Here is a 21390-nt window from a genome sequence, read left to right on the forward strand (position 1 = left end):
TCATCAAACCTGTGAACCCAAATACCAATGCTATATTGGAGACATTATGTAGAGAGACGCGCGAGAAAACGTATTAAACTTCAATTGTGAGGACCCGCATGGCGCATGGCGTATTGGAGATAAATACCGAATGCAATAGTGTAGGACGTATTCATAAGATCACGCTCCGCTTTTATATCAATATGCCGTGATATATTTGAAAAAGGTTGTCAAAACTTAGATATCTTCAAAACAGATTTTTTACTGTCCAAAAATATTTAGCATAGCAACACTTGAAATGTTTTTATTGCCTTTTTTTAATACGAGATTTTTTTTTACATTCGAAGGAAAATTTTTAAACACTAAAACATATGGCCCTTTCTTCAGTTACTTTGTAGCTTTATAATAAACTGAGTTAACTGAATTTTAAAAGTAAATTTAATTTAAATAATGTATGAGGTTACACTTTTCAAAAAAGGACCAACCCTAAATCTTCGACATTCAATTCAAACTTAAATAAGGCTAATAAAACTGGAGTCTGCATTCACAATATAGATGACCGTGTACGTTGAATTTAGAGCATCACATTTCATATTCAAGTAAATAGAACATGATGTAATATCAACAACTTTTTTATGCATTATAAGTAATATGGTCTATAATTTTTAGAGCGTGAAAATAACTATTATAAAAATATAAAACAGTAAAATTTTACGTTCAGAATTGAATTTTATTTTCTTTTCACCTTACTTTCTTTATATTTTCCACATAATAATTACTCTTAGATGTATTTTCCGCAAAAACCTGAATTGCAGAGTTTCCATAAAAATACTCATTTTGAAGCGACATCTACTTGTGGCACTTGTCATCTCTACAATATTGTAGTCTATGGATGATTACTTCGAAGTACCTTAAAATTTTGTTAGATGTCGCTGTATGATAGGTCGGCAATAGACAGCAAAATTAGTTGCACAATAATTTTCGATCACTTTAAAAGTCTGTTAAAAGCATAAAAATTAATGGTACATGTAATATTTTTATGGTATATGATAATCTAGGTATCTTGTAAAATAAATACAACTAAATCAATTCCAAGAAGTTTATATGCTTGGAAAATTTAAACATTCAAGATCTTATAACTATACACAATCTCGCCTAAACAAATAAATAGTATACGAGTATATAATCGAAAAACATTAATCTAGTATCACTATTTATGTAAAACCGGTACAATTAAAATATTCAATAATATTATGCTAATATACGTAAAATACGAAGCATTCAACAAATATTTGGTATGCGCACAATCCGACTTTATAATAAACGATATCAATAATAAAAAATACATGGAAATGTTTAGGAATAATTTAAAAAATTTCAAGAGCTTTAAAGTGTCACAATAATTTTGATTTTCATAATTTTTTTAGTCGCAACTCGCAATAGTTATTCGAGTTAATCGTTGGGTTTCTCACGGGTAATAGAACACGATAATGTAAAAATTAAAATTGTGTTAAGAACGAATTCAACAAGTAACTATACTCGTAATAACAAAATAATCTTGATGTCTAATACAACAAAATGTTAATTATTTCATTCTTTATAATGTAAATAGTACACAGTTACCTTATATTACATTCAAGTAATCTATCTTATTATATTTTAAAAATTGAACATTAAATATGACTTACTTGTATAGTAAGGTATAATAAAATATGTCACTACAGCTATAGATAGGTATAAATTACCAAATCATTTTGTTATGTAGTCCATTCTAGTATATAAGGACAAAAATATCAAAATATTTATGGCCACTTTCATTAGTGAAGAAAAAAATATAGTAATTTTTTTTTTAGATTTTTGTATAGTCTTTCTATTTAGACTTTGGTTTTGAACTAGATAAAATTTCTGGAATAAACTAAATCTATGCCAAATTCATATTGGGTTGTATTCGTTTAATATTGGGTTCGATTTGGTTCATATTGGGCATGTTTCAGATCTCATTGGTTACAAACTTAAGAAGACTAACTGTTAATGAAAATGACCGTAAATAAATCTAACCTACATTTTCTTTTATAAAAATAACAAATTTATTTACAAAAATTGAGTAAAATAGTTATGAAATGTTAAAAACGGTTTTACAAGCAATTATTTTTTTATTATGTATCACTGAAATATCGTTTGAGCAATATTTTACACATTAAAAAGTTTGCTAAAAATTTTCACACACAAGCAACAATAAGTTGCAGAGAAATTATTTATACTGTAATCTGTAGTTTGTTATTCTTTACTACAACGAATTACTTAAAAAACGTTTACAAATGTTAAAAAAGTTGAAATCCTATAAAACAGTGTGGTAAATATTTTGTCGCCATTAAAATGCCGTAAAATAGCATCTAAGATAAGTATTATTATGCAAGTTTATTTCATACATTGAAGTCGCTGTAAATTTTTCAATACATTTTTAAGCTTTATCACGTGAGCATTAAGCCGTTTAGGATATTTTGCCACGTCATATCAAGGAAATTATTTTTTTCAAAATAAAAAAACAATTTTGGACGACACAGCTACACTTAGACTTAATCGCATCAAAATTGGTGTTACGAATTAACCTCCTTTTGGACTCCATAAGCTCACAAACCTATATAAAAACTTTGGTGTTACATTTTGATCTAACTACGGCTAAAGGTTCCGCTAAATCTCTACAATTTTACAAAATTTATCCAAAATACTGACACTAGATTTTTTTGCAAAAATATCGCTACAAAAATTTATCAAATCTGAATCAGACTATTTTACAAAGTATATTATTATCGTATAATAAATTTCTTCACATGTCAATTTAATACAAAAAAAAACATCAAAAAATTTTGTTTAGGTCGATAATATTGTTCCCGCTATGTTTAGTCAAATTTGAAAATTACTCATGATGTAAAAAATATCTTAACAAGATTATATTCTTATGTTTCATCCAAGATTTCATTGTATTATTACGATTAAGTTTTTTAAGTACACACATCAAAAAAAAATTACAATCACTATCAAAATTTTAAATTGTATCTTTATAAAGTTAAATATCATATTGAATATCATTAAAGAAAATAAAAAGAGACACTTTTAATTTCATAACCACAACTTCTACATTTTAAAAATATGTCAACTTTTGCTAGTGATTTCAAACTTTTTTGATGTGTTTAGTTTATAATTATTTTTTAATTTATTCCTCCCAATTAGAGTTGGCGACAGGCAGGACGTAAAAATTAAGCCAAACCATTAAAGAAAACCTGGTAGGCAGACCCGAATTATTTTTTATTATTGTATATTATAATTATATTATCATTTTTTTATTATTTTTTACATCGCAAGTAATTTAAAATTGTTGACGTGTATACCATTAATAAAAAAGTAATAAATAAAAATTAGCAAAATATGTGAGGTTAAAGGTAATAAAATGTAACCTATTGGAAGACATTCATTTTGAATCTGTACGCGTGAACTAATTCTACAGCTGCTTAGACACTTTAAATGGAATGTGGGTACCTTACTACGTACGTACATACTAGACTTATCTTCTAAGCGAGATGACAATGAACACAGGACCTTACGACTACTAAAATAAGATTCTTACTTGCTCAACAATATTTAAAAGACTACAAATATTGAAAAATAACACATCTAAGCGCTAAAAATTATAAAAACCAACCCGTCTAATTATGAAATACTGTTACATTACAAACAACAGAGTTCCGCTACTAGATTAAAGCGTCAATAAAGCTACAAATAAATAACTCTTTAAAATATCTAAATACAATAACTTAACATTACAGCAGTCAACTTTAAAATAACATGGCGGTGATGTGCACAAAGGACAAGGAAGATGTGCACATAATAAAACTTCTAGAAAATTCCAATTCATTTTAGTCTAAGGTTTAAAATTTTGGCGTCATATTAAAGTTTAATGGCTTTATTCCTACAAAAGTTGACGTCTTTTAGTTCTTAAATCGTTAATACAAATGAGTTTGAAAACGTAGCGTTAAGAAAATTTACTGCAATATTTTAAACTTTTACTCTACATTGAATTAATACATGACAAAACATTTGTAGATATTATTAATTGATTATTTCAATAAATTATTTTTTCAAAAGCATTGTAAGTAAATTTGCTTATGTTTTATGAGTAAATGATTTTAGATTAAAGATCCATAAATGTTTTTAATCTTTCATTATCAATAATGTTGATGAAAACTATGGCGTATGACACTTAAATATCTGACACTTTATCTAACATCAATGTACTGTTCTGCTCAATCAATGTATCTCTGTACATTGCTACTCTAGTTTTGATTTAAATCTGAGAACCATAGTCTTTGCTTTAGTTTTATTTCACTCAGAACCTAACCACCTTTCGCTACATGTAAGCTGGCTTCATCTTGTAAGCCCGTTTCCAGATCTCGCATAAGCAAACCGTGGAATGGAATCTATAGAAGATCGCCAGCGGCATTGATACGTGCGTTATTATCGTCCAAGCCCAAAGACCGTAGAAATGCAACTGAACTGGGTGTGACTCGGCTCTAGATTTTTCTAGTGTATTTATAGCCCACATCGCTAAGTTTGTTACCAAGAGAAAGGTAACTATTTCTCTCCCAGGTTTCTTTCGTAACTGCTCCGGTGTTTTCGCCGATCTTCGACTCGCGTCTAAAATGAACATCGTCTGGCATGTCGTCTGCACCAAGGATGATAGAGCTGTTATTAATATCAGTATTGTATTCTTTTCTATCGTAAAATGTCCCCCAATTATAGTAAATGTTCCGTAAATGAACATCCCAGTTTGTGCACCAACCAACAAAATGTTGTCCAACTCTAGATTTCGAGTACCGTCGTACTTCAGGTTTCTAACGCACACCATACCGGCTAAACTTGCCAACGTCGTCATTGCATATAGAGCCAATTCACAAACATTTACTTCAACAACAGCTAGTGTGGCATATTCCTTTCTCGATATCAGAACGAAAAAGAGTATAAGAGAAATTATCGTTAGAACCAAGACTAGAATTCCAAAAAACAACCCTTTGTGAGCTCTTGCGCAATCGACGCTATACAAATGTGGAGATTTCTTATAAGCTAGACCTTCGAGTAGTCTAGCTTTAGCAATAGCGGCTGCGACATCTTTGGAAGGGTATTTGGAAATGTTTTTCCACATGACGTATAAAATAGCCGCACATATAAGAGAGTATTCGATGGTGCAAGGAAATAGGAATGGTGATGCGTCCTGTACCAAAGAGCCCATGATGTTTGTTCGACGACATTCAAAGATGTGATGTGGACCTTTCAGTCCTCGAGGCACGCGGAGATGTGCGGCTGCGGGGTGTGATGGCGGCACTTCTGTTGCCAACGATGCAAATGCCTTCTGGAACGCTGAAACGTAAATAGTTCGAACATAAATTTACATAAATTAAAACTCCATTCGAGTTACTACGCATTGATGTTCTTGCATAAGTCTTTTTTCACTATACAAAATACAAGCGTGTAAATTATAAAACCATATTCTATCATAGCCGCACCGTTAAGCTCATAAATAATAAATATAACCGAACATAATACAAGTACTGTTCTGTGCGCAAGGGTTATCGTGATTCGGATCCTGCAGAATTCTCCCAACTATTTGGGTCAACATTCCTTCCGGGGTCAACAGATAGGAATGCAATCGACGTAACTTCGAAACTCCTTCACGCCGCATTGGGAATTTCAATACAACATTCATTTTCGTTCGTCGCAGGAATAAAAATGGATTTATTATACCGCAAAATGTAGCAAAGTTAAATAAAAAAAGGGTCAAGAGGGAATAAATTGGAACAAAGAACCGCACGGAAACAAATTACGTTGTAGGGCACTGCATAAAAAATGAGGTTATCCCGCTTTAACGCAATAATACAAAAAAGTAAAGCGTAAAAGAAAGGCGGTGCAAGTACACTTCGTACTGTTTGTTTTAGCTTTACAATATCACGTTTAATTTCCTGTAAAAAATGTTTATTTTCACGTGTAAAGGAATAAAAAGGCTTTGTATCTTTAAAGCAAGTAAATATAGGTTACGTGTAAGCGCTTTGTTTGTGAGCTTCATTTTAATATAAGCTTTAGAACGAATAGAAAGATTTAAATTCGATAAAGTGATCATGAACATTCTATAATAACTTAATAAAAGTGTATGTTATAGCAAGCTTAGCTTAAGCTATCCTTCAAAGCTTATTATTTCTGTAGAAAGAAATTGCAAATAATACATCCATTTGAGTAAAAGCACTTATTTTTGCTAATATCTTTATTTCCAATGCCATTTAACAAACAAACACATTAAGGTACAAATAACTTTTAATTAAATTCATTTGCCCGCGAAAGCTTTACGCCGTTCCCGCAATTTATGGTACGCAGTCACAAATAATTGAATTAAGCGAACACAAAGGGCATTATCGAGAAAATTCAACGAACGTAACTTTATATAATTAGCGCAAGTAGATTATCGCAAGCAGGAGCTATTCCATTCATTGACACATCATAGAGGACAGGAACGGAGAGAGCTTATAGGATGATGTATGAACTCATTTATTCGTGTTTTTATTTTGATGAATGTAGTTTGCTGAATGTCTATTCAATTAATTTAGCAACGACTTTCTATGTGTTTTAAATTAACACGTTCAGAGCTATTGACTTCGGTGGCACTGAGTCCGATGCCACAATCATATGAAAAAAATAGTGGCATGAAACGTGTTAAAAGAGCATGTATGACTCTATTTAATAGTTAATAGTTAATGTGAGATAAACTTTGGAAATGATTCAAATGTTGTTTAATCAAAGTACACAGTTTTGTGTTCATAATAAACATATCTTACTAATATTATAAACTAGCTTTTACCCGCGACTCTGTCCGCGCGGAATAAAAAAATAGAAAATGGGGTAAAAATTATCCTATGTCCTTTTCCTGGTTCTAAGCTACCTGCCCGCCAATTTTCAGTCAAATCGATTCAGCCGTTCTTGAGTTATAAATAGTGTAACTAACACGACTTTCTTTTATATATATAGATGCGAATTTTAAGATCGATGGATGGATGTTTGTTACAGTGTATCTCCAAAACGGCTGCATGGATATCGATGAAATTTGGTATCGATTTAGAACACAGTCTGGAAGAACACATTGGCTACTAATTAAGTTTTTTTTTTAATTAGGCGCAGACCGAGTTGAGGGAGACCGCTAGTTTGGTATAAAATAGATAAAGTCAGCTAGTTTTCGAAATATAATCAATCACAATAAAATTTTGCTGTTCCTTATCACTCGAAGCTTCAGCGTTTCAACTTGTACTGGTGTACTAACAAATCGTAAGTTGTCGCGCAAAGTAGCGACAAGTTGAAACGTCACGTTGCTATCGATTATGTGACCGATGGTCGCATTTACTTACAGAGTTTATTTCTGTAACTCGTCTATTTTACTGCCTTACCATTGAAGCTATAATTAAAATTTCCTGCGAATCCATTCCGTAACTTTTATATTAATCTTCTACGCAATATAGAATTGAAAGGCTTCTCTAAAATCCTAAATATTCTTTTTGAGTGTTTTATTCAGAGAATTACCAATTTTAATCTAAAAAGGTTTTATTATTATTATTAAAAGTCTGAAAGAGTCGCTGAACTAAATAGCTAATACTATAACTATATACTAAACATTTTATACCATGTACTGTGGCCCCTTTACACAGTAGCCTCACGACCTACGACCCTAAAACAAATTTACAACGTCGTAGTCAGTTAAAATCTTGGCAGAGAATCAAATTGTGGTGGCCTACTCGTAACGACCTGTTGAGCTGACTGTAAAAATAAGAAACAAGTTTATTTCTATTAAAAAGCCAATGCATTCTAGTGTCCAATGACTTCTAGATGATTTGTTAATCCGTGTCTTTTCAACCATAATGTTTTGCCAATTTTTATTGTGTGTCTATTGTTCTGTCCGCTCTATAAACCCGTGGTTGTATATTTAATCATGTTAGTTTATCAATTGTACTAATGAACTCACCAAGCCGATGCGACAGTCCTATGGTCTTATTCTCAGGGTCGTAGAAAGTCAGGATCTCATGTTTGGTCTCCTGTACGAGCACATTGAGCCACACACTGAGGTTGGTGCCCACCATGTGCATCAGCCCGAAGCGCGCCACTATCTTGTGCTTGTATACTTTCATCTGGAAATTATGTTAATTTGTTTTGAAACATAGTATCCAATACCAATATCGTTGCTGAAAATATAATTTTAAATTTTAGATCAAATTCGATTTGTAGGAAAAGGTTACGGATTTCCTTTCGACACTCTCACTATGCTTACATGTACAACGCGTACCCCTATAATTTACATATCAATACGTACATTATGTTATATTAAACCATCCTAACAACATAAATACCATAAATAATGCATAAATAGATTGGTTGGTTTTTCTAACACAGAACCCTTACCTCGTTATTTAGAAAGATGAAATACATCTGTATGAATATGAAAGCCATCCTGGTGGCGGGAGTGAGCGCCAGCAGCACGTTGTGGCAGTTGGTGTTGCGCTCCAGCTCCCAGTACTGACCAAACTCCAGCCCCGAGTAAATCATAGACCCAATGCCGAAAGCTACAGACAAAAATACGAGGAGATATATTTTTATGGTAAGAACTAGCAGCGGTTGATATTGTTCTGTAAATCTGTTAATGATTATTGGCGCAGACATCAACCTTTAGAAGGAGTGCGTGAAATGAAGAAATTCGTATTACTGATTATTCTTACTCTTACTACCAGATATGGTCACTGAGTGAGCCACTTAGTGTAGATTTAGTGAGAAAATTATCCCTGGGATTGCTTAAGTAAACAACTGAGTTGTGACAATAAGTAATGTAGAATTTCGTATTATATGTCTACGTCTAAAAACTATCCATCACCTTATCGACACTTATTCTCGTCAGAGGAAACTCCTTGGTATTTTTCTTTTTTGTAAATAATAGGAAAAAAACAAAAACTCTTAACTTCGTCAACAAATAATCATTACCAAAAATGTGGTATAAAGTCGAAACAACTCCAAGGGATAATCTTATTAGGCCCAGTTTATTACCTAAATGAATTACCCGGGACCGCCTGTTCCGGGCCTTAAACTTTGCCGGAAAATCATTACGGCCTCTGATTCTGTACAGGTAAACAAAATCAGATCGTGCTTTTTTAAAGAACATTTTTTTCTGTATTCTAAAAGTTTTGAGATGAAGCGTCTAATATTTGCATCTCATTATCACTTTCAAACTCTCTTTTTGAAAAAATAAAGTTGATTTTTAAGTTTTAAAGAACAATTTTATTATCCAGTGTTGAAAATATTATAAAAATCATCAAAATTAGGTACAATACATACTGAAAAATTAACACAAAACAAAGGGATGAGAAACTGCAATCAATAAATAAAGTAACATAACATAATAAGTTAATTCTTTTCTGTAATTACATAGTTGAAATTTCACAAACAAAATATATGTAACTAGTAACTCAAACCTCTAGAGATTAGAGCCTTAATGTGTGAGTAGAACGAATGTTACATTTTTTTGATATTAAATTCTACGTGAATTCCCAAAAGAATTTTAGTGAAAGAACATAAAAATAGCGGAAGAAACACAATGTCTTCCATTTCCCATTGTAAGACGCAGCATAAATGATACAATGGGACTTCTGGGCCTCGACTCGCAAAGAGAAAAATTTACGACGCAAAGAAAATGCAATGATAAAGTACTGTAAAAGGCAATTCAGAGTGAAAAATTATCATCGTAAATTATAAATGAGATATGAGCAATGATAGATATAGGAATGGAATATTTTAAAGCAGTAGATATGTCTTTTCTAAAGAATTAATTTGAATACTGGAATAATAGAAGAATGCAAGTCAAAAATTTAGAAGTATTAGCCACAATTCTGAATTTGTTATTCATACTAGTCACTCACCGAATCATACATTTATATCCAAATAGTCATTCAATTTAATCATTATCTCTAGCACAAGTCTACATATTAAGATAAAAAGTCTGTCTAATAATGACATCAGGTTTAGAAGCCAACTTTCAACAGTGGATATCTTTTGGCTGATTTCAATTTTGTTTATGTAATAACAAAGCGATTATGAAGAAACTTACCGACTGCGCCCATCCTGAGGTAAAAGCTGCCGTAGTGGTGGGTGCGGGCGGCGAGTGCGAACCCCAGTGACAATCGCTTGGCAGCCAGATGTGGTGGCACTGCCGTTGCTGTGCTGCGCTCCGTGCGCGATGAACACGACTCAGACTCCGACGGTGATGAACTTGAATCTGACTCTATCATTGAAGTAAAGACATAATTTGGTGATCATTTAAAGGCGACAGGATAGTGTGACAAGTTCGTCCCATGAAGGGACAATAGACAATAATAAATGAGGATAGAAAAAAAAAATGTCATTGACCAATTTTAATAAAAAAAACTCTTTTAAGGTCAGCTTAGTACTCAAGATGATTAAAAATCATGAGGCGATTTCCTATTTATACACCCATTATATAAAAAATGTATTGTATTTTTTGTAAGGTGAAATATTTTCAAATCTGATTTGTATGTAAATACAAAACTTGGGCCTCGCGTCTACCGACCGTAAATAATAGGACACGGATCAATGTTTACGAAATGTCAAACTAATTATAAATCACTAGACCTAAAATTATCTCCCGACAAGCCCTACGATATAACACAAGTTGAACCCGCCCTTTATCAATCAGATTGCCGCCGACGGGCTTTTCACCTCATTTGAATAACAAAACGTGTGAGAGTTGAATATGAAAAATCACTCTCTACTATATTTATGGCTCCAGAGGTTCGATAGAAATCATGAAAATATTGATATTTTGCGTACATATATGTACATATGTTTCTCAGACTCTAACTGTAATTTGTATTCATAAGAAGGTGAAGAAAGTACCAAAATAATATTTTTATGAATTTTGACTGTGGCTTCTCTAATAAGAAAACACCATTCAAACTCAATTTTACTCCCCAATTTCAGTAAAGTTAAAAGACGATTTTAATTACTTTGACTTGGACTTTCGTAAAAAGCTCTTAAGTTTCTTAAAGCGTGTTCTTTTAGCGAACTTATAGCGCTGCAAACTTAATTATGAGACACGGTTTTCTTAAAAATTGGCAAAAGAATCAAACAAACGACAAAAATAATTGGACTTGAACTGATAGCAATTACTTCATTTATATGTAGTACTTTGCATTGACTTAAATATTTAAGAAATTGTTAAGTTGTGATTAAAATAAAGTTTTCGAACTATCAATAAATTAGGAGCAATCAGATTCAAAGTAGATATTCAAAAGAAAACCAAAGAACTTGAAACATTAACTCTAATCTATTAATCAAAAGAAGGAAAACTACTTAACCTGTACTAAGGTTAAGTAGTTTGCCTTGTACCTTCGTGATAAGTCCTCATTATGTCATCCTGACCCTTATTTAATTAAGTAAAAGATTTGATTTCTTTTCTTATCAAGTAACAGTAAGTTGCAATTAAGCAACTTTTTTTGCTTTATATAAAAGCATTAGTTTTATTAAACTTACACACCCTGTATTACTTTATCTTTCCATAAAATACTTTTGAGATGTCAAGTCAATTAAATTATAAATTATCAGACCACAAAACTTCTGATAAAATAATTAGTCAATGATTCAATCAGAACTTACTATTTAGTAGAAATAATTATTTAAACCAAATATCCATTCTACTTTTTTTTTAATTAACAAAAAAACTAATTGAACCATATCAATAAATCTAAAGACGTTTAAATGAAGGGTTGTCTTTTCCAAAGAGAAAACGGACAAATTAGGTACTCAACCAAGACATTTTAATTAGCTTTCATGTCCAACTACAAATAAAGCTAGAAAGCTTCTATATAACAACATATGTCAGGTTATAATATAATTTTAGGTTAGGTATAGGCATAAGAATCTTTCCCAAATCATTCTCAAGTCTGAGAATGATCACCGATGGGATTTTTAAGAGGACTCACATAATCCTGTTTTCCTCTCAGAATGCAGGATTTCTTCTGATGATTAGCCCCGATGCCAAAAGAAGGTAACGTCGTAGAATACTTACTGGTCACGACTTTGGAGTCAGCGGCCGATCGCGACCTGTCTCGTACAAGCGCCGCGTACATGTAGAGAAGAAATACCATGCTACCGATGTACAGGTACAGGTAAAAACCCTGGTAAACAACAGAAAGAAGATTACATCATACACAAGATTGTAGAAATATCATCAAAAATAATATCAAATCTAATAAACGTTGATATTCGCTTTTAGAAAATTAATTTGAATAAATTTTCATGTATGTATTATTCCACTATTTTATAATATTAGATTTTGTATAATTTTCTAAGAATGACTATGAAATAATCGGCCTCACCTCGTAGAAAGATGGTGGTATGTAAGTGGAGATGACTTCAGCCATGGGAAAGGCCACTCCCATCACAACCAGCAGCTTGCCATACAACGCCGAGAGAGTCGTCGCCAGCGCGTCGCTCCTAGTTAAACATTGTTTGCGTTGAATTATACAGTAGATGGCGCTGTCCTCAAATATTAAATGAGTTAATTTTGTTCCGAAAATTCGTTCAAAGTTTTGTAAAAATGTAAGAGGATAATTGAACAAATATTTAGATTAATTATTGAATGGAATATTTGAATGTATATTTTAATAAATTAAAAAAAATATTGATAGAGCTACATTTACAAATATAAAATAGAAAAAACGCGTCAAACTTCTTAAGATGGAAAAACGTGGAAGAAATATCAGATTCAGGCAATCCGACGATTTGCCTCAGTTTAAGAGTCACAACTTGACTGGCTTCAGCTAACCGCTCAATTAAAGCATTTACAGTAAATTTTCCATTGTATAAAATTATTTACAGAGGCTTGAATGGCGATAAAAGCATATTGTTGCACTCGGGAGTGCACGTAAAAATTACACGCCTTACTTCCCGGCTCCCTTTTCATCATCGGTTGACAAGATGCACCCAGAGATTCCATTCTTCCTTTGTTTATTACCCTTGCATCCGTATAAAACGCTTTTCTCGTAGTAGTTTCGAATTTTTTTTCCAAAATTTTTGTATACACTTTAAAAGAGTAATTTTAATGAAGGGAACAGACAGAAAATACATTTTTACTATAACTTTAAAGTTTTACAATTTTTTTTTTTAACTGCTTGTTCCTAGAATTTACTTCAATGCTACATTTGATAAGTTCAGATTCATTTGAAAATTACGGATTTAAAAAATATGAGGTATGACGGTAACATAAAAGGGGATTTTTGGTTTTGTTTTTAAATGTGATATTTTGTTTCTTTGTTTATCTAAACTCAGTTTTCACCGACGACGTTACGCGAAATGCTTTCGTAAACGAGATATTTACCTACTTAGTCCTGAGATGTCTCTCCATTTTGCATGAAATTATTTTCGCGAGTAGGTGAGGAAACGTGCTCGAGCCTCTTCTACTCTGATTAACTTCAAAACACTTTAAAAGTAATCGCTTTTACTCTAGTTAAAGAATTATTACACTCATGATTTCACTATATTTGGACTAAATGGATTGTAATGCGTTGCCATGATAGAATAATGTGGTTTTAACTTTACAACTTCAAAACTCCAAACGTTGAAATCGATCAAGTTGAGTATCGTACGTAGCTGACAGATCTCAAGCCATTCGGAACATCATAACGCTGACTTCGTCAAAGACAAATAATATAACACGACCAAAAACAAAGATCCCTTTATCGTTACCAAATTCATACTACTTTCACTAAGCAGTTCGGACATGTTCAACGTAAAGCGTTCCACAATAGGCTGGTTTCTAAAAGCTCTTAGCACTCCCTCTGGGGAAAAGGCCCCTTCTCGTAGTCGCTGAGTTGCTATAGCAACGACGTGTTATTGGCTCCCCGCAGCTTTTGTGGGGATACTTCTATATATCTACTCAAGTTGGGACCGGGGTTTCGACAATGATAATATGCCACTGTCCTATACATCGTTCGTTGTGACGTCACTTGAAACAAACGAATTCAAATAACGAGCTTTTGTTACGGTAAAGTTTTACCTTCGTTTTTACACTGAATACAAAGTACGACTTGTTTATTTTTGTCAACGAGGTTCTTTGACAAATTAATTTAAGAAATAATAACTGAATATATTTTTGTTATTATTACTTAATATTATAAAGAAGCAAGATTTGTATTTTTGTATGTATGTACAAATAAATTCAAAAACTAAATACGTATTAAAAAATATTTTGCAATTAGAAAGCTACATATCACTGAGTAACAGAGGGTACATCTATTATTAGAATTTATTTTATTTCGGCGCAAAAAAGTCACGGGCGATAGCTAGTTTTTTTATAAAATTAACAGCGAGATAATCCTAACATATAAATAAATAACACAGAAATTAAATCGAAATGAAGCAATCACTGCCGAAAATTAGAAACTTACTTAAAAGTAATTAATAGAAACTAAAAGCGGGGACACAATAATTGCTAAACTTTGCCGTCCAGCCCGCATTTCAAGGATTTGCGGTCACCATTTAGTTGAACACTGCCATGGGCAACATTTAACATTAACATCGACCTGTCTTTTAAACTAACGAAATGTTCGTCGTTTATTAGTTAGCAATTTGATATATTAGGTCCTTACATATGAAATTGGCGTTTTGTATGGGAGGAACAAAAAGTCGAATATTTTTTAATATAATATATTTAATTAATCAAAGTATGAACCATTATTTTCTATGCACTTTTGCCATCTCATAGGTAGTTCATTGATCCCTTTACTAAAAAAACCAGTCGGACGGGAATCAATAAAATCTTTGAAGGCGATTTGGACTGCCCCATCGGAGTTGAATTTTTTCCCTTGCAAGAAGTTATCCAAATTTCGAAAAAAATGGTAATCTGTTGGAGCAAGGTCCGGGGAGTACGAAGGATGTCTTAGACTTTCCAATTGAAGCTCTTCTAATTTAGTAGCCGTCTGTTGCGCAGTGTGTGGTCTAGCGTTGTCGTGAAGCAGCAGTGGCGTGGAGCGATTGACCAGCCTAGGTTGTTTAGCCGCTAGCTTTTCCATCATGGTTTGCAATTGCTGACAATAGACATCAGCCGTAATAGTCTGGCCAGATTTGAGAAAACTGTAATGAACAATACCGGCACTAGTCCACCAAACGCTTACAAGTAACTTTTTTGGGGTTAATTTTAGCTTGGGGCAAGATTTGGCTGGCTGGCCAGGATCCAACCATTGCGCTGAGCGCTTCCGATTATCGTAAAGAACCCATTTTTCATCACAGGTAATGATTCGGTTTAAAATACCTTCATTATTGTGCCGGTTTAGTAATGTAACGCAACAGTCGACGCGCGTTTGCCGGTTTGCTTCAGTCAATGAGGTACCCACCTTTCAAGCTTTTTAATCTTCCCAATTTGCTTCAAGTGAATTAAAACAGTTTTATCACTAACATCGCAGCCTGCAGCTAACTCGGACGTGGTTTGCGATGGATCCGCTTCCACAATAGCCTTCAACTCTTCATTATCAACTTGAGTCTCAGGCCGTCCACGGGGCTTGTTCTGCAGATCGAAATTTCCAGAACGAAAACGTTGGAACCAAAAACGAACTGTGTTTTCTTTTGCAACACGACCGCCATACACATCATTCACCCTTCGAGTCGTTTCCGCAGCACTAGTGCCACGGCGGAACTCGTACTCGTAAATAATGCGATATTTTAAGTTTTCCATTTTGTAAAATGAGTGACGCAAACAGAAAAAAACAGAAGAAAAAAAAACAAATGAATGACGGTCATCGAACCACAAATACATGAGTCTATAGCTGTACAAATTTGAATTTGGAATTCCTTACCAAAGAGGAGAAATTCGTGATTAAAGTGGCCAGTACGAAAAACGCCAATTTCATATGTAAGGACCTAATATTACAAAACTAGTTCCATTTCAAATTATTTTAACGTATAACAATTGGACATTTTTTATTCTAGCGCAATTTCTGATATAATATCTCACAAAGTATGACGTTAAAGTCTCTATATAAAGCACATGGAACTTAAATATAAACCAAGTAGTATAGAGCACTAAAATAAATCCACCCAGTACCAAATGAAGACATTTAAATTACGGTACATTTTAGTTAAGGAACATCCACGTTCGGCGTAAATTAATTCTCTCCAGACTACATCGTACTTGGAGCCGTGGTTTTGTCTCGAAATGTCTGCCAAGACGACAGTAATCTGTGAAACTTCGTACCGATGTATCTACCCTTTGTGAAGGTCCAATTCAGAAATCTCCGCGGTGGGGCAAGCGAACAAAACAATTCACAATCCTACACTCTTCAGTTAACCCAAATAACAAATGGAGATCTCCATTGTGGTAGAGTATAAAAATGCAAGCGCTGGAAAACTGGAGCATTTTCTATTAGCCTGCTCTGTTGCAATTAATTTGCGAATACCCACATAATTCTTTGTTATGCAGTGTATTTTATTGCACAGAGGTGATGTGAAGAATCACGTCGGTGCAATGTTTTTGTTCTCACCATTTACTACAGGCATCCAAGAGTGTGTGTTGTTAATTTAAGTACTGACACGATATAGTCTATACTGTGTCACCATAAGAGCTTTTCATAAAAGCTCGTATTCACCAGCAAAATACGAGTACAATTCCTTTCGTGAGCTTCAATTGATATTGGAGTGAAAGAAGTTAGTTAGAAAAGTCATTGAAAAAAAGCTGGAATGGTTTCTGGTTTGTTAAAAATATTATTAAACGCAAACCTTTTATATAATGATCAATTGTATTTGTCTCTCTGAAATTTGAAAATGTATTTATTATTCAACATGGTAATCCTAGAACTCAAAGTCAGTCAGTATAATAGGTCATCGCATAACTAAAAATCAGGACTCATTTATTATTCTTCCTTTACATGATTGTGATAAATACTGAATAATTTAAAAGTAGGACTAACTTGAGAAAGTAGAACGTGGTCGAAGCCTGCAAAAGCAAACATGTAAGTCGGTCGTGCGTCCCTACCGCAAGTTTGTGAGGGGCGCTTTGCGACTCCTAAGCTTCAACATTCTGAAATTTATCGCACCTCCGTCCGTACGTTGAGCTGTCGCATTTTTCACTCTGACAGTTTCATCCACCCACCCAATGATACGGCTCGCGATATCCGTGAGCACTCCAATTTCCGAGCCTATTGATACGGGGTGCAGTGTAATGCAATTACCAAAACCTTTCATCGATATCGCTGCGGCTAAAAAAGTTTATTATTACCGACAAATTCAATATTGAATGTAATTCATATTTAAAAAATGAATGCTGTGATGTAAAAGAATCACTTTTGTGGCTTTCATTTTAGTTAAATGGTTAAATTAAAAAACCATTAATGTTTTATAGCGCTTATTTTACAGTCCTAAAACATATTTTTTGGTACCGAAATATGAAAGATATCATATGGAGATATGTGAATTTTATTATTGGTAATTTTATATCAAGCAATACGTTAATGGAAATTTTATTATACATAAATTTTTATGACAGCAACATTTGATTGGTTACTTCCAAATATATGTTCGTTACCGTAGCCACTTCAGAAAATGTAATGTACAAAAATGTTCATGTTTTCGGATAAGTTTCGCCTTTTCACTTCTTTCGTAGTAAAGTTAATATAAAGAAAATTGCCAAGGGAATAACGTTGGCGTATTTATGACGTCTGCTCCTTGGCTGGCAAACTGCCAAATGTATCTGAGAGTGGAGCCACTACACGGGTCATTTGCATTATGTTTTATGTATAATATTATCCCCTCAGTGTTATAAATGGTTAATTGGAAGCAAAGTTACAAATCTAATTTAAATTGTTATACGAATATATAGCAGTTATTTCTTGAGTTCATATAATTTATCAGTTTCATTTAATGCTACAAGATAAAAGATCACGTTTATAGTTCAAGTGCAAATTAATTCTGACACAGTTCCTACGCATTACTCTCTAAAGTTTTTTGTTATTAATCTTTAAGAATTATTAGGAAATAAAATTAAGAAGTACATCGTTATACTTTACCAAAGAAATTAATAAATATACGTTCAAAGACTCTTTTAAAAATCTCAGTGAAATTACAACTTTGTTGACGAAAGATCAAAAGAATTATAAAAAAAACACCCGCATCGAACACTACTTTAACTTTTTCATAAAATATTTAAATTTGTTTAATTCTTAATTATTTAACCTATTTGCAAACTTTAGTTCTAAATACGCACGCGCTTATAATATGCATGTTCTGTATAGATGCGGAAGGTCTTGAAGGGTGACGTGCGGGAGGCAGGGGAGGCTGTGGCGCGCCCGGCCCAAACAGCACCGGCTGCAGCGATAGCGACCCGCCCAGAGACATCGACGGCTGACTTGACAACCTGGGGAAACGTTACATGCTTGAAGTAAATGACCATTTATATTGTGTCTGGGCGCTTATCTACGGGTGATAAATTATGTCAAGACACATCTCGTAGTTGAAATAAAATATTATATTCTAAAAGTGAAAAGAAAATATTTTTTTACAAAGCCTTTTGTAACTCACACGTAAATATTAATATTTAGTTTTATGGAATTTAATTTGAGATTATCTAAATAGATTTAAGCGCGTTTTAGCTCGTATTGTAACTATATGAACTTGTCTTAATAAAGTAATAAAAGAAATAATGTTAAATTAGATAAATAAATTGTCTTATAAAATAAAGACGACTACTATTCCTTCCGGGAATTTCACTTTAAATCCGACATTGATACAGGCGGGAACACATAAATCTCACGTACGGAGCGTTCCATTTCAGTTAGCACTTACCGAAAAGGAAAGTACATCCCGTTTCACTTGTATGTTTTTCCAATTTACCAAATTGAGATTTAAAGCTTCGAAATACGATTTTTATTTTACTTCGCGCACATAAATTCAATAGTCTTAGACGGCAGGTGGTATAGATTCGTACTGGTAATTCGTCGCAAGTGAACTTTCGATATAAATAAATATTTATGAATGCTGAATATTTTATTATAGGTACATTATCTACAACACAAGTACATAAGTATAAATGTTCAATTAATTCTCAACATTTTAACTTTTCGGAATTATTATATTAGTGACTTAAGGAATCTAAATACTTGCTTGAATAAACTCGAAATTCATTCATACAAATAGCGGAAGAACACCTAAATCTCACTCCCTTAGCCCCTGATTTCCACAAAAACTTTTCACATTGTATTCACTGGAAATGTAAAAAGTAAATATCCAATTTTAAAAAGCAGTCAAACGCAATGATTGGCTTTAATTACGAATCAACAGCGCAATCGTGCTCCAGAACGTCGGCCATCTTTGATGTACTTGACTTCATTTTCATTACGAGTTTTATAGAGTTTTTTTCATTTATTTACAAGTTAATTATGTTGAAGTAAAATTGGAACGAATGTTCATTTTCTTATTTTTTCTTCTTACAAATTAAATTAAAGCTGAAATATTTCTCTTATATTTTATTAAGTTTAAGCGAATCTATTGATTTTCGTGTGAATTTACTAAAGGCATGCCATACAAATATTATAAATGTGAATGTTTTGATGGATGGATGGATGTTTGTTTAAAGGTATCTCCCCAACGGCTCAACGGATCTTTATGAAATTTGGCACAGTTGTAGAACGTAGTCTGGAAGAACACATAGGTCTATGAGTTCGCGCGCGCTCGCGGACGCAGTCGCGGGCGTCTATTAGTATTTCATAAAATAGACTTAAAATTCTATCTTTCTCCTTAGTGTAGTAAAGTGTAAATTACTATTTAATGTATGTAAATAATGAATTAACAGCATATATAGCTCTAGAGATTATAGGTTTTTTTTTTACTTTAATTTTTTTAAATCAGGTAATAGTAATTGTTTTTTGAATACGTTTGCAGCCAGGTAATATAAATGTATAAGTGTACGACTTAAATTTTAAAGTTATTATTGTCTGGATAGTTCAGGAATCGGATACCAGCTTATACTAATCCCATGCCTATACCGTTTCAAGACAAAGAAGATTAAGTTGGCTGTACTGTAGCTATTTAACAATAGTGTTTATAGTAAATGTAAAAAGCATTTCTGTCGAATATAACTTTTGTTAAAAATAAATTTATAAATATATATTACCTTAACGGCGACTCTAGATGAACTCGATGCGACGAGCAAGATGGTGCTGGTTGCTGGTGCGACGGGTGCGCGGGGAGCGGAGGGGGACTGCTGTGCCGGCTGAGCGTCTCCGGAGAAACCAGCGCAGCACCAGCCGACGCCGGGCTGGGTAAAGGGGGTGCGCTACCACCAGATATTTCCGACTCCGCCCCTCCAAACGTCCCTCTTGAAACATGCGAGCCACCAGACATGTTGTTCGCCGGTATAGAATAGCAACTGGAAAGAAAATATAGAATAAGTAAGGTTATAAAACAAAAAATCTTGAGAGGTGTCAAGGGACACCCGGATGGAACGAAGTTCCTTTCAATTAATTAGTGAAGGAACCAATGTTTATTCTATGAATAAAAAACTTAAGTCTTCACAAGAAGTACATTTTATTTCTATGAATTTTCGTTATATATTGTCACGTCGTTGCCATGGTGAAGTAGCGCTCATTCGTCTATAGCAAAAAGTGTCGTGACAACTTTTCGTAAGAATTTTTTCCGTCTAGCCCCCTTTCACAACGCGCGATAAGGAACTTCGTTCCAAAAGCCATAAGATATTTTCTGCTCACATTTCTTATATCGATAGAAAACATACTGGCCATATTCTCCAGCATAGTAAAAAGAAGGTAAGTTCCTCTACCGACCCTTATTACCGTGAAAACTGAGTATAAAATAAAGTAAACAATAGAATAACTTTACACAATATAATTTTCAGTAGAAGGGAATGTTCTACAGGACCTGCGATTTGGCGTAACGACCGCGGCCATTACCGCGTCTGCCGACGTTATGTTACACTAAACCCGCTATTGATATCATATTAAAAGGTGTATCTTCTTACAAAGGGTTGAAATAAAATATGTAGCAATTTTGCAAAATGGGGAAGAGTCAATTTGCTTTCACAATAACAAAATATTTTAAGAACACAAAACAGAAATCTTTTGTTATTGTGAATGCGATGGTACTAAATTGATCGACAGTGAGAAATTGAAATTTTTTATCAACTTTATAAGCCTTGCCTATTTAAATTCTACAAGCAGAGGCGCAGTTTTTTAAATAATTTCTAGAAAATAAATATGTAGGTAAAAAGTATTTACTGCATGTTAAGTAAGATATTACATTTTAAGAAAATGTTCCTTTTTT

General features: G+C 33.3%; 1 protein-coding gene across 2 annotated transcripts in view; it reads right to left on the bottom strand.

Moving 5' to 3' along the window:
• Positions 1-4217: 4217 nt before the first annotated feature.
• Positions 4218-21390, bottom strand: part of LOC106721252 (proton channel OtopLc) — a 38048-nt gene continuing 20875 nt past the window's right edge. For both annotated transcript variants that reach the window (XM_014516161.2, XM_014516169.2), the window contains exons 2-9: positions 20228-20482; positions 18323-18472; positions 12447-12564; positions 12137-12245; positions 10160-10333; positions 8467-8627; positions 8033-8195; positions 4218-5391 (exon numbers count right to left, since the gene is read on the bottom strand). In XM_014516161.2, coding sequence (XP_014371647.2) covers positions 4385-5391; positions 8033-8195; positions 8467-8627; positions 10160-10333; positions 12137-12245; positions 12447-12564; positions 18323-18472; positions 20228-20482 — 2137 coding nt within the window. In that variant the 3' untranslated portion in view covers positions 4218-4384. The remainder of the gene's footprint in view (positions 5392-8032; positions 8196-8466; positions 8628-10159; positions 10334-12136; positions 12246-12446; positions 12565-18322; positions 18473-20227; positions 20483-21390) is intronic.

Source organism: Papilio machaon, chromosome 5 (genome assembly GCF_912999745.1).
Source record: "Papilio machaon chromosome 5, ilPapMach1.1, whole genome shotgun sequence".
Lineage (NCBI taxonomy): Eukaryota > Metazoa > Arthropoda > Insecta > Lepidoptera > Papilionidae > Papilio > Papilio machaon.